Source organism: Vicia villosa, unplaced genomic scaffold (assembly GCF_029867415.1).
Source record: "Vicia villosa cultivar HV-30 ecotype Madison, WI unplaced genomic scaffold, Vvil1.0 ctg.000359F_1_1, whole genome shotgun sequence".
In the NCBI taxonomy this organism is placed as follows: Eukaryota; Viridiplantae; Streptophyta; class Magnoliopsida; order Fabales; family Fabaceae; genus Vicia; species Vicia villosa.
The window spans coordinates 643437-656650 of record NW_026705162.1 but is presented as its reverse complement, the minus strand read 5'-3'; the positions used below and the strand labels follow the sequence as shown (position 1 = coordinate 656650).

General features: G+C 33.4%; 2 protein-coding genes across 2 annotated transcripts; both read right to left on the bottom strand.

Moving 5' to 3' along the window:
- Positions 1-6187: 6187 nt before the first annotated feature.
- Positions 6188-7614, bottom strand: LOC131627351 (flavonol synthase/flavanone 3-hydroxylase-like). The gene is made up of 3 exons (XM_058898195.1): positions 7022-7614; positions 6524-6851; positions 6188-6443 (listed from the first exon to the last, which is right to left on the bottom strand). The coding sequence occupies exons 1-3, from the start codon at positions 7474-7476 to the stop codon at positions 6231-6233; spliced, it is 996 nt and encodes a 331-aa protein (XP_058754178.1). The 5' UTR covers positions 7477-7614; the 3' UTR covers positions 6188-6230.
- An 837-nt stretch (positions 7615-8451) lies between these two features.
- On the bottom strand, positions 8452-12068 carry LOC131627350 (fluoride export protein 1-like). The gene is made up of 7 exons (XM_058898194.1): positions 11891-12068; positions 11190-11548; positions 11006-11083; positions 10791-10889; positions 10129-10321; positions 9602-10023; positions 8452-9226 (listed from the first exon to the last, which is right to left on the bottom strand). Exons 2-7 carry the CDS (start codon positions 11463-11465, stop codon positions 8999-9001), a joined length of 1296 nt encoding a protein of 431 aa, XP_058754177.1. The 5' UTR covers positions 11466-11548; positions 11891-12068; the 3' UTR covers positions 8452-8998.
- Positions 12069-13214: the final 1146 nt, after the last annotated feature.

The window sequence follows — 13214 nt, the reverse complement described above, 5'->3', positions numbered from 1 at the left end:
CAATTCTTCAAAATTAACATATTTAAACTCACCAAGTTCAGATGCATAAATACCTATCTTTCTTCTCCCCCATTTGTCATCAACAAAAAGATAAAAAAGAACATAAAAGAGACTGAAGAGTAAAACTATGTATGGGATTTAAGTAATTTTGAATAAAAATAAGCTAAAAACAATCTTGCTCTCCCTTAGTTCAATACAATTCTGAAAGATTTGGCTAGTAAGATTGATAAAAGCATCTATCAAGTTTCAAGGTGGTCAAACTGTGATTTTGACTACTGAGCACAGGATGAGATCTTAAAATTTGCGCATGAAGACCAATACCTACTTCTCTCTTCTGCAACCATTGGTACACAAGGATCGAAACTTGATCAAGCGTTATCCTTTTCTTTCTATAAAGCATAACTTTGCATTAACAATAAGATCACATCTTCCTTCTACCATACTTCTATTTGCCAAGCGTAATGGGCAAGCCAAAGCAAGACAATAACTTGAGAAGAGTTTTATCTAAGGAAGTTAGAAAAATCATGAAGAAGCAGGAGAGGAAAGAGAAGATATGATTTGCTGAAGCTGCAAAAGCTCAGACTGTTATAAAATGTAAAGGTTCAAGCATGTCAATAACAGCTTCCAAGATATAAAGATATTTAGAGACATCAAAGAAGAATCTCAGGGATAAAAAGAGTTCTATAAAGGATTTTGCAAGAGATTCAGATGCAGATGAAGGTAGTGTTTATTTCATTGTTGATTTAGGGTCTACTGATGTCATCTGAAATTTATGTAATCATTTTCGTAATGAATGAAAATGAGATCTTTCTCTTTTATATGCATGTAATCCTCCTAACTTTAAATACCTGTGGTTTGACCACTCATCTTTGAGTTTTTAGAGCATTTTAATATAATTTTAGCCAAAAATTTGAGAACTAACTCAACACTAGGGATACTTAAGACATATTTTATTTTATCAAAAAACAAAAATAAATCCCAATTAAGATCGCTCATAATGTGAGCAAATACAATAGAATTTGGAGGATATTGAGGATCCAACAAATAGCCCACCAAAACAGTTCAAAGGATCATTCAGACGAGTGACACATAAGTGATTAGAAAATTTTCAACTAAAAATATTCCACTTACATGCTATCAAAACCAATTAATCAAGTTCCAAGTTTTAGAGGATGAGATGCTTTAGAGTCTAATGTTCATCAGAACCTGTTTTAAACCTTCTGATCACATTATCTTTTTATCGTCATCAGACTTTGATCCTTCATTCAGAAACTAACACTAATCTTCAACAAAACGCATTGTTAGATCCATGGTTTTCTGGTTGGCATTAATTTTTCTAAAACATGGTTCTTAATTGATGTTGGGCACGATATTGTAACATCTTGACTAACTATCATGACAGGTTATGTTGTCATGAGTTTTTATAGATGTTTTTCCAGATGTTGTGACATGTTATACCAGGACATCATAACAGTTTAGACTGTTTTTAATCCTTGAAGGTTTGATTGAAAAATATGAGTGTCCGGAAGATTCAGACACTCATACAAGTGCAACCAATCAAGGAGTTTTTAGGATAAATGCATATTTGATTGAGTCTCATAAAAAGGATCTTTGAGACTTTTTTAGGAAACTAAGATTTGATTTGATTTGTTCCTATTTTCTGTGAAGATCTTGCAGCTGATTGAAAATGAAAAGATTGATGTCGATTCAAGAGTATAAGCTTATACTGTAAGAGTCTATAAAAAAAAAAGACTTACTAAACCTAGTATAGTAAGCATTCACGAGAAGAAAGAGTGTGTGAAAAATAAAGGTTTAGGTTTTGGGAGTCTTTTAAGTTTTTCGTGTGTTTTTATTTGTATGTCACTCAGGTATTTTATGATACATCGAGGTAGAGTGATTGTTCTCACTCTTGAAGATTTTAAGCAAAAGAGTTAAGTATTATTCTTGGTTAGAGCCTTTAAAAAAGACCAAGTATTGTGTATTTGAAAGTGTAATTTTTCTATTTTAGTTCTTCCTGACACTGGGATTGTGATTGGTTTTTGATACAGTTGTTGGGATTGTAGCTGTCTTTAATCACTGAGGTGATTGTGGAAAGTGATAGGGGATTCTCATATCTAGGAGGTTCTTAGGTAGAAATTGCATAGAAGTAGTGATTAGGTGATAAGTTGTAAACTGGGATTGTTTAGGCTTTGAACTAATACTATTATAGTGGATTTCCTTCCTGGCCTTGTAACCCCCAGAGTAGGTGAAGTTGAACTGAACTGGGTTAACAATTAATTGTGTTATTTATCTTTCTGCAATTTCTTTGTCTACACAATCTATTTTCTGTCAGAGTGTGATGTTATAACATATGTTCTAAAATTGTGTGTGTTGAGACATCTGTCTTGACATATGTGTTGCGAGTGCCAAAATTTCATGAATGTTCATATTCTTTTTAATGAAATCAAATCTTTCAATAGTAAGGGGTATGGGTGTTCGTGGTGCGGTTTTGACAGTTTTGACGTAAGAAATCATTCGAACCACCAAAGAAAAAAATGTGTGGTTCGGTTTGATTCGGTTGGCTTTTAGAAATAAAATCAAACCAAACCAATGTGGTTGGGATTGGTTCGGTTGGTTTGATTTTTTTTAAAAAAAAATTATTGAACCATACATACACATATAGATGACAACATAACTTTGTATTTAGTTATTTATGCGTTATCAAATAACAACAAAACCCATCATATTTGGACAACAACTTTTCATTTAATATACATAAATAAAATTAGATAAAAGTGGAATAAAAAACATAAAATAGTAGCATAAAACAATGTCAAAAATATTATAATAAATTAGAAAAAAAAGGAGTGAAAGATTAGAGAAGATGGAAAAGAAAGAGCAAAAGAGATGAGAGATTAGAGAATAAGAGGAGTATTAAAAACGTAATTGGAAGAGATAATAGTAGAACAGAAATAATAAGATGAAAAATAAATAACTTAAGAGATGAGAGACTAGAGAAGAAGAGGTGATATGTACTTGGAAAAGAAGATGAGAAAAATCGCAATACTGCTAGGCGAGATTTGAGAAGACTTAAATTAAAACCTTAAGTGTGAGGAAGGAAAAATTATTCGTAATCGTAAGACAAAGGCATAATAGGTTTGAGTTTGGGTTGGATGTGGGTTAATTGAATGTTGGTTGTAACGTAATGCGGTTTGGTCCGGTTTAGTTCGGTTTGTAAATTACAAAATGCAAACCGAACAAAACCGCACAGTTTTGTTAAAAAATGCCCAAACACATCAGAATCAAATACAGTTTTTTGCGGTTTCAGTTTGGTTCAGTTCAGTTTTGCGGTTTTGTATTGGGCCGATTTGGTTTTTAAAACCCTAGTAAGGGGTTTAGTAAATATATCATCCCATTGATGATTTGTATCAATGAATTGTATATCTATTACACCCTTTTGAACATAACCTCTAATAAAATGATGTTTGATTTTAATGTGTTTGGTTCTGGAATGTTAAACTGGATTCTTTTTCAAACAGGTAACAACAGTATTATCATAGAAGATAGGTATACTACTCCCGCAAATCGGCTAATCCTCTAGTTGATATTTCATCCAGAGTAGTTGGTGGAACAACTAGCAGCTGAGATGTATTCAGGTTCTGTTGTGGATAAAGCAATAGTTGCTTGTCTTTTACCATGCTCATTTTAAATTCAGTCTCTATAGTCTTAGAATTTTTTTTTTGTAAAGAGTAGCATTAGTAGAACCACAGACAATATCATCTACATACACCTGAGCAATCTAGATTTCATTCTTTAGTGTCTTCTTGAAGAGTGTAGTGTCAACTTGACCCTTTTTAAAATTATTTTCTATCATAAAATTACCCAATCTCTCATACCAAGTTCTGGGAGCTTGTTTGTGTCCTTAGAGAGATTTCTTAAGCTTGAAAACATAATCTGGATGCATGGAATCCTCAAACCCAAAAGGATGCTTGACATACACTTCTTCAAAAATCACACCATTCAAGAAAGCACTCTTGACATCCATTTTATATAGAATAATATTATGATTAATAACATAGGAAATGATTAGTATGATTGCCTCTAAGCATGCAACAAGTGCAAAGGTTTCAGAGAAGTTTATACCTTTTTGGTGATGTATCCTCATGTATGATCATTTATTAGTAATATGTTATTCTAATAAGCTATTAATATTGTCACCCATCGCTCTTCGACATAGCTCATGTCTGAGTCAACAATATGAGATCAGTTATATTACCTAATCGACAATTTATAAGCATGTTAACCAATACATAACATTAAGCTTCGATATTTAATGCACATGATAAACCAAATCTATCTTTACATTTTAGCATCTAGTAAATGAAAAACTTGGATCTAACACCTTTCGAATATCAAACCAAAATCATAAAAACATGTTTTAGGTAGCTAATCCCAAACAAGTATTAAGTGCAAAGAATTCACCAATATTAAAGCATAAGAATAATTATATAGAACGTCATGATCGTAAACAATACATGAGTATATGGACGACTACATCTAACCCTAACCAAAGAAAAATTAGTCACCCTTACTCATCATAGTTACAATTAAGATATAGAAGAAAGAAGTTGAATAACATTTGTGATGATTCCTCGAACAGTGCTTCCGCCTTCAATCTTCCTCTCCTTTCCTCTCCTAGTGTGATTTGGTATCAAGTGTGTTTTTTCTCAAAACCACAAAGAATCCACTGAATGTTCTCTAGCTAAGCTGACTTGAACACCTATTCATAGAGTTCTAATATTGCCTTCTTGTTAAGTAAGGCTGGTAGCTCGCTTAGCGCACCTACATTTATTCTCCCTTAAGTTATGTCAGCTCATTATTAAGTGGGCTTTGTCATGATACCTTGCTTAGCGCACCACCATGCTTACTTAGCAAGAAAACCCTTCATTTTCCTTTGAAGTAACATAGCCAAGAAGCAATGAATTCCCATAACTCGCTCAGCGAAGTTACCACACCGTTTTGCAAGTTGTGTTGCTTAACCTTGAAATTGCTTGGCTTTGAAGTTATCTTGTGTCGCCATTGCTTGCTTAGCGCGACCTTGATCTTCACTTAGTGAACATGTCTTCTTGGAAGGTGCTTATTCTTTGCTTAGTGAAGTCTTATAGTGTTGTTTGTGTATTTTCTTGGTTCTTGTTTACTTTTACTTAGTGAATACTCGGTACAAATTCATACAAGTATTTATTCTCGTTTTAGAGATAATTGGGGGGTTCCATTGATTACTTGCGAATTAAGTTAATAAGTGCTTATGTATTTTACGTATTTTTGCCACTTATCAAGAAACAATGGCTATTTTAATTTAAGAATAAGTTGAACTCATTACAAGTGAGATCACGTCAGGTGAAAAGGTGAAATACCTAATAAAAAGAAAATAAAGTAGTGCAAGTAGAATTTTCATGTTCAAAAAGACAAAAAAAAAAGACTTGCAAAATAAGAAAATAGTTAGAGTTGAGTCTTGAATCATATGACAATGCAAATAAACTAGGAATTATGTTATTTATCTGTCTTTTGCCATGACAATATAGGCATCATGTGTTACAGTCACACACACTGAGTAAGAAAATGCTATGAAAGGTTGTACTGTGTCAATGTTTTAATACAGTCCATAGAAAATAAATTGATTTTTATGAAATATATTGTTGATGATATTTGGCTGTTTATTTTATTTATCTTGCCATATCACCTAAGGATAAGCAATGATTTAAGTTTGAAAATTTGATAACTCATTTATTGTAAGATATTTAAACTTTTAATAGTTGGATTATTCATTTCAATTTTACCATATTAGAGTTATTTTATTATATTTTTTAGTGATTTTTCTAAGTTAGTTATGAGCACATCAGGTGCTTTTTTTAATTTTTACTATGTTCTTCATGTGCAAGAGTAGCCATTATAACAAGTTCAGTCGCGACAACATTACCATTTTTAAAGTACATTATCATTCTTTACAAGAAGGAAGGGGTTGCATTAGCTTATATGATTTTGAAAAGTTTAATACTGGTAGCTTTAAAAAATTGATGTTGTTGTGAACTATCCTAGCCTCGTTACAATCATTCAATTATGTTACAATTATTTTAGCTAATTAATAGAGTGAGAAGAAGTTGATATTCAATACAAAATTTACGTTAGAATGATATTTTTATTACACGACATAACTGTGTACTTAACCATCAAATTCTATTATTTTCTTTTCTCTATTGTGGAATTTTGTTGAATTTGCGATAGCGGTACTCGCCATAGGTTTTTGTTGAATATTTGGGCGGATTTTGATCATTGACAAGTTGAGAAAGAGGGCCAACCATAATTTCGTGTGGAGGAACAACAAATGCGGCCCAGGACATGCGCTTGAGTTCCTTGTTCACCAAGCTTCTATGCAATACACTTTTGTACTTTCCATTGCTCAACACCTACCATGTCAAAGAGAGTATTTATTATAGTTAACATTAAATAATATGATATAGCTCAATAAAATGTGACATTTTATTACCTCAAGTTGGTCACCAATGTGCACAAAGATTGCATCTTGCAAATAATTTACTGACACCCAACTATTGTCCTTCCAAAGTTGAAGGCCTGGAACATCATTGGAGACAAGTAGAGTAAGAGCAGACATATCAGTGTGAGGTTCAACTCCTAATGCCAATTCAGGTTGTGGACAAGGTGGATACATATTTATCTTCATTTCTAATTCTACTTCATCACCTCCCAAACAAGACTTCAAAACATTACTCTCCAATGCCAGCCCTTCAGACAAAAGCTCCAAGATATTGTTTGTCACCCTTAAAATCTCTTTATTGTATTCTTCTGTCACTTCCCTATCACACAAAAAATAATACAACTATAATTTCTTAGTTTAAACTATTTATTTTATTTTAAGCCACAACATCTGCAACGCGCGTCACAAACCACAACTACAATTTAAAACAATGTTTGCGACGATCGCACAACTGTGTAGATACAAGTCGTAGATAATATAAGAACTAACCTGTAGGAATGAGGATTTTTGGGCCACATTTCATAATTGACCCGAGAGGGAGGGGACATGAGGTGAAAATAATAATCTAACCATTCAACCTTTTCTTCAAGATTCTTGGTCATCTTAGTCCCATACCCCTCAAACTTACCACTAGATGGATCATTTGCATACACCTCTTTCTCCTTTTGAGGTAGAGAAAAGAACTCTTGCCCTACATCTTGCAAATTTTCGATGAGTTTCGCCGATATACCATGATCGGTGATGACAAAGAAACCCCATTCAGAAGCCGCTTCGGTTATTTTTGTCACTAAAACATCATGTTGTCGAGACAATGAAATGATAGGCACATCAACACCCTCCAACGCTTTGGTATTCTCTGGTCTTTCATTATCTGGACGAATGAATTGTGGTGGAAGCTCTTTTAGCTGGTTAAAAGCCAAGGTTTGTACTCTCTTAACTTCCATCACCTTTAGTGTGTGAATGATTGACTAACTTTACCTTCAAGTCTTAGAATTGGAGGTAATCTACACAAATGATCAATCTAGCATCACAATATATAAGGAATCATAATCATTCGACTTAGTATGGTTCATAGGTGTATACAATCTAGTGATCCACAATTCAACAAAAAATATTCAAGAAACTATATATACATTTAATATCTATCAACAACTTTACAATATAAATGCTTTCAAGTTTCAATCTATTTCTTCAATTTAGCCACGCCTTGTTATTATTTTAGCAACCAAAGTAATAATGTGTAACAATTGAAACTCATATTTTGCCATTTTATAAAAATAGACATCTCAATTGAAACGCTATGTTTTATTCAAAGTTGTGTTTAAGTTATAATATATAAAATAAGTTAACGTTACAAAATATTAAATCTATTGATTATACGTATTAAACTGTTTATAAAAAATAAAAAATAATGAAACTACAATAAAATATTAAATAATACTTATTTTAAAGAGCAGTTAAATTACTTGAAATTACAGTTTTTATTTTATTTAAAAAAAATAATCTTTTAAGAAGAACATGAAAGTTATATTTAAGTTACAATAACAATCATTCAATGCGTTTTTATGCAAAAAGTGCTATTATAAAGGACATAGAAAATTTTATAGTTTTTTGAAAAAACATCATAATTTTTAAAAAAATATATATCTTATTATATACTATATCCCAACAAAAACTACTTGAAAGTAAAGCTGTAAGCACTTCAGATGCCATTTTGCTCATAGATTTAGTTTTCTAGTGCATGTTGATTTTCTATATGAAAAGGAAAACAATATCTAGAGTTTTTTCTTAACAATGTCTAGAGCTAATATCAGATTTTCTGTGTATATATAAATGTTTTCAAAGTAAATAAAGATGACAGATGTGAGACAAAAAAATGGCTTAAGAGAATTACGTAGGACCTATGAGATAGATGGAAGTTTTCCTCTTTGCAACTAGATTTTCTTTTCATTTACCGATGTATTTAAACATGTCATAACTTACTTAAGAGGCTTCATCTCTTACAACTCGAATCAATCTTAGTTGATTCACCTAATAGTCATAGGTGAGAAGTGAAGCTAAATGCCTAAAGCAAAAGACCACTCAACATAATAACAGAAGGCTCAGTTTCTAACTTCATATGTGACGAGGTTTAGCTTAAGGTTGAACTTTGTGGAAACCGTGAATATGGAATCAAGTGTTACAATACAATGTAATTACATAACCAAAACCACTGGATTTGGAGCCCCTGCAGTTTCGTGCAGTAGTAGTACAGCTGCTGCATAATTCTGCAGACGGTAGAGGATCCAAACTCAACCACCACCTTTGTATCAAAGGCAGTAACTACATACATCGCTGTTTTTTTGAATTCTCAATTCGTATGTAAAAAGATTGGTATCTTTAGATTTAGGAGGGAGACTGCCACAAAACTTTGATGGTTCGGCCATACCACATCAAGTGACAAAAACAATGTTGAATTGCAGATTGTTACGTGTCAATGTCAAATCCCTTTGTCCAATACGGGATGCAATAAATTAAGATTCCCAAAGAGAAGGACACACATATTGTGATAGCAGCATAGGCATATGCTCTCCAAGGGTGACTGGTTTTTCTCATTGCATTAAACTCAGCAGCAAATGTAGAAACAGTACTCAGACACCCCATCACACCAAATTGTATTCCTGCTACAACAGTGTCACAATCCCTTGTGTTCACCTGCATCCAACAATTTAACACTAGTTGTGAGTGTAACCTTCAAAATTGTGTTGAAGATTTTCTTTATTTTGTATTGGGATATAATACAAAATTCACAAATATTATATAAGTCATAATTGATGACAGAAACTGATACATTGGCAATCAGAAGCTATATATAGTAGACTATGTGCCGGTGTTGGCCACCGATAACACGTCTACACCTGTGATTAGTGGTGGTTACCTATCACTTCTATTTTCACATTATTATCGATGTCTACGTGTCAGCATCAGTATCTCGTATCCAGTGTCAGTGTTTAATAGACTGACAGTTTAATATTAGCCAACAAAAGTCGAGCATGGGGGACTAGAAAATGAATGATGATAGAAACTTACTGCATTCTTTATAGTAGAAAGTGCAGCCATAACACAAGCAGCGGATACATTGGCAATTAGAGTCCCAAATGGTATCCATTGAAACAAACCTTCCTTTCCTAACCCACGCCCATTAAGCCTCGCTAAGAACCATCTAATCCATACACCTATAGGTCCAACCATGCAAGCAAACCACAACTCAGCAGCACTGCCGCCATGCTTGAACTTAGCCTTTACTAATGCACCACTCACACCCCATAATATACCCAATATCACCAAGAATATCACCATAGCTGTCATTTGGCGATGGTAGCTGTTTACTTTGTAGTTGACCTTAGAGATGCCATTTTCTGGACTTGTAATATTCAGTCTGTGGAGAAGCCACCTAAAACCCTTTGCAGTTTCAACCCCAAATGCGATGGAGATGGCAACAAGAGATAAACCTGAAAATTTCCAATTATAAAACTCAAAACTGAAGGAAAAAAAATTGAATGAAAGGGATATAAACTTAAAATAATTGTACACCTTCATGAAATGAACTTACTAACCTATTATAAAGCCCAATGCAGAGATGACCCAGTGGCCGGAAGCACTGAGTTCAAGCATTTTTTGATTCCAACCACTGAAGGTTGTAAGGCTCCCCAAGTAACCAGTCGTTATTCCTATGGCTAGATGCTCTGACACGTGAGATATGTCTTTTTTGAATTCAACACCAAACCATCCCATAAGAAATGAACCAATCTGAAATGAAATGTAAAAAAAATAAACAAAAGACATTAGCATCATGTTACCTGAATCAGGTTCCTTTTTTGTGCACTTCAAAATGGACTTAACAAGTTTCACATTCATCTAACAGCAATTTAAAACTTCTAAATTGATTATATTAAAACAAGATAAATAAAGCATGTTTCATGCAATGTGTTTGGCCTGATTCATTCCGAAACACTATTTTAGAAAGATGCAAAACAATTTCTTTCTATTGCTTATCCTGTAGATCATGGATTTAAGTTGTGCAAATGCAGCCAATCTTTTTCTGTCCTGACCCATGAGAAAAAGAATACCTAACTACTTCAACCTCAAGATTGTTATTACCATATTGTTTGAGAGGACATACCTAACTACTGTTGTTAAAAAAAGCAATAGATATGGGGAATTTAATACATATTGCGCTTTTAAGAATGTCATTACCAGATTGTTTGAGAGGACATACCATATTAGAAGGAAGGTCAAGGTAAAGAATAGTATGGTTGCTTGTCACGTTAGCAACCCGAGGGCCAAATAACTTTTGCAGTAAATATCTCGTGAGGACCTGCGTAGTTATTATGACAATTTCTGTATTAGCATATAAGTGCCATCATCAATATCAAGTATCAACATATCTAATCTAACAATTTAAGGAATGTGAAAAGGTTATCATACTATTACCCCAAGAATTCCAAAAACAGCTAAGTGAGCCATACATGAAACATAGTCTAGTAACGGTGGCAAACCTTTAGGAGGTTCCTGAAAGTATAAAAAATCAACTATCCACATATATGATTAATTAACAAACATTAAAAAGATGAAATCACTCACAATCACATGGAAAGTAGTTTTGAAGAGAGCTTACAAGTTTTGAATCTTCTGAACCAACTACTGCATCAGGTGGAGCGGATGAGAGTTCTTGTGGCAAAGGTTTAACAGTGCTTCCGTTTTCTGAATGGAAACTGTTGCTCTCGCTGAACCTTCGGCTCGGTAGAGCTCGGTCGCCTATGTCACCAGCTTCTGAAACACTCTCACAATCAACATCATTATCTGTGTGATGGCTTCTATGACTTGACAAACTCAATGACCGTCTTCGAATCGAAGAACCGCCGTCACTGTTCATTCTCTCCATTTCCACCATGCTAACACAGCCACATCAAACTAGAAAACTGTGTTGAACTTGAACAACACCAAACTTAATACAAGTTTGACTCTGCAACCACCCTGCAATTTGAACAAGTTTGAGTCACAATTTACTACTTAACCATTTTTTATTTATTATCATTGAAAAACACACAATATATTATAACTACTATTAAAAATACATAAAACAGTTCTCATACGCAATCAAAATTGACTTATGGATGGAATCACGTGGATAATGACAAAAAGAAAGAAAAGATAACGAAAGCTACATACAAGTGAACAAGAATCAATGATAAAGCATTAATAAGAAAGTACAAAAAGAATGAAAATGACGTTAAGTTGATGTGCCTAACAAATGAGGCTGAAACGCAAGATGTCGTTTTCAGAAGAAAAACAATGCATGAGTTTGGAATAGCTTACTATTATTGTGGTCGACAATTTGTGGCGGTGTTCGGAGAAATGGTTGCATCACCCCTCACCCTTTTGAATGAAGAGGGAGGCGGCGAGCAGGAGAGAATTCCGGCACGGCTGCGCCGAGGAACCTCGTGGTGGAAGGGATAAGAAGATGCTAAAACGACGTGTTTTTGGTTATTTATTTTTTACGTTTGATTAAGAGGAATAGACGGCTGAGATTTAAAGGGAGAGAGAATCAGATCCATAATAAGGTCAACGATTACAGCTAAGTACCAACCAGCATTTCCCAAAATCTAATAAAGGTGTGTTTGGATCCGCGGTGGTCAGAATTGATTATGAGAGAATTGAGTTTGGTAGAATTGATTTTAATAGAATTGAGTTTAGAAGAATTGATTTATGTTTGGATACAATGATATACAAGTTATTGATATCAATTAATGTTGTTCGGATAGTTTTAACAAAATTGGTTTTGAATTGTATAAATACCAAAATGGTAATGAATTCTAGTACAAATAAAAAAGAAAATAAGTAATTCATGAAAATTAAAGAGGGTAAAGTAGAAAAATTTAAAAGAGTTGTAATAAATAATATATAATAAATGTAGAATTGATTCTACTAAACTCAAAAGTTAGGAATTGTAGCTTCTACTAAAATTGCTTTTGGAGGAGGAGAATTGATTTTGAAAAAGTATCCAAACAAGAAAAAAAAACCAATTTTCAAGTTAAAGTGAATTAGAAGTGCTTGTGGGGTTTGTAGAAGCCAATCCAAACATGCACTAAAACAATTCGGGAATCACGGCGGAGAAATTATTGTAAGACGGATTGGGATGGTGAAAGTCGAAAATCAATTCATGAATGGAAGTGTTAGATCATACACAAACTATCTTGGTGTATTGAGGGAGAAAAATGATGATTAGAAAAGAGAAAGTGAGAAAATAATAGAGAATAATTGAAATGAAGAGTAAATTTGGCATTAACAAAGAAATTTATACTTGAGATGAGAGTACATATACAAACTAAGTCAAAACAAGTGAAATACAAAATAATTTAAAAAATAAGCTAAAAAAACTCAAACTCCGGTTATAACCGGTTACACCTACACAAACTAGAAATGCAGAATTGAAAAACACCTTCCGTAATCGGTTACACCATTTCACGTAACCAGCTACGCCCTCGAAAAACCAGTTCATGCAGTTTTAGAAGTGCTTTATTTTTTAAGCTACTCACATCAGATTGCTCCCAGAAGCTTATACAATGCGTTTGAATTATTATGTATATCCAATACACCGTCTTAATTCAAGTGCTCCAACTTCTTCATGCCCAAGCTCATC